Source organism: Habropoda laboriosa, unplaced genomic scaffold (assembly GCF_001263275.1).
Source record: "Habropoda laboriosa isolate 0110345459 unplaced genomic scaffold, ASM126327v1 scaffold65, whole genome shotgun sequence".
NCBI classification, from domain to species: Eukaryota; Metazoa; Arthropoda; class Insecta; order Hymenoptera; family Apidae; genus Habropoda; species Habropoda laboriosa.
This window is the reverse complement of record NW_017100254.1, coordinates 4775495-4776774: the sequence shown is the minus strand read 5'-3', so window position 1 is coordinate 4776774 and position 1280 is coordinate 4775495. Positions and strand designations below refer to the sequence as shown.

General features: G+C 28.7%; 1 protein-coding gene across 1 annotated transcript in view; it reads left to right on the top strand.

Moving 5' to 3' along the window:
• LOC108572282 (60S acidic ribosomal protein P0) overlaps nt 1-899 on the top strand; it is a 2063-nt gene extending 1164 nt beyond the window's left edge. Inside the window, exons 4-6 of the mRNA XM_017934481.1 lie at nt 1-66; nt 139-483; nt 733-899. Of these exons, the coding sequence (XP_017789970.1) occupies nt 1-66; nt 139-483; nt 733-876 (555 nt within the window). The 3' untranslated portion in view covers nt 877-899. The remainder of the gene's footprint in view (nt 67-138; nt 484-732) is intronic.
• Nucleotides 900-1280: the final 381 nt, after the last annotated feature.

Sequence of the window (1280 nt, the reverse complement as noted above, 5' to 3'; positions counted from 1 at the left end):
AAAACATCATTCTTTCAGGCTTTAAGCATCCCTACTAAAATTTCCAAGGGTACTATTGAAATTACTGTAAGTATATAGTTTACTTTATGTTTCTATAAAAATTAATCATATAATTAATATTGTTTTATTATATTTTAGAATGATGTACACATTTTAAAACCAGGTGACAAAGTGGGTGCATCTGAAGCTACTCTTTTAAATATGTTGAATATTTCTCCATTCTCATATGGTTTAATTGTTGAACAAGTTTATGATTCTGGTACTATTTTTGCTCCCGAAATATTGGATATCAAACCGGAAGATCTCCGTGAAAAATTCTTGGCTGGAGTAGCAAACTTAGCTTCAGTCTGCTTGGTCATTGGTTATCCTACGATAGCTAGTGTTCCTCACAGCATTGCTAATGGCTTTCAGAATCTATTGGCTATTGCTGCTGTTACTGATGTTGATTTCCCACAAGCAGCAACAATTAAGGAATATATCAAAGTGCGTACTTTACATTATCTATTAATTACGCATGTTGTAATAACTGTTTTCTTAAATATAAATCTGATGAACATATTTGCATCTAAAAGTTCTATGCAACAGTGTCATAGCTAGAAATAGTGGAACCCATTGGCACGCTAGGATTTTTGTGGAAAAATGCGTAAAACGCAGTCTGATGAAATAAAATATATAGATTTATTTCTATAAAGTTATTTAAACATATCTAATAATGTATGGTGTTTTTTTTAGGATCCAAGTAAGTTTGTTACCGCTGTTGCTGTTGCTGCACCCGCTGTAGCTGCAGTAGAAACACCTGCTGCAGAAAAGAAGGAAGAAAAGAAAGAAGAATCTGAATCAGATGACGAGGATATGGGATTCGGTTTGTTCGATTAAAATTCATGTGTATGTTCATATATATATGTCATTTTAATGAGACTGCATTTATGATCATTAAATTTTGATAAACTGGATGCCTTCAAAATGTAAATCATTTTAATAAAACATGATTTATAATATATATTGTATATGAATTTTATCTCTCCTGATATTGTTTTTTCATTTTTTATTAATTTATATCAATCGATAATTATTAAGGTCAATATTGGATCATTTAAACAGGTAATGTTACATAATATAGATAATTCATTGGTTAAAATATTTATCAACAATTTATATAAAATATAAAATACGTTTATTAGTTACATATAGCATTATCAGATTGTTTATTTAACCATGATTTATTTAATACAAATTAATTTATAGAAACAAAACTTTCAATGTAACCATATTAAGCAATA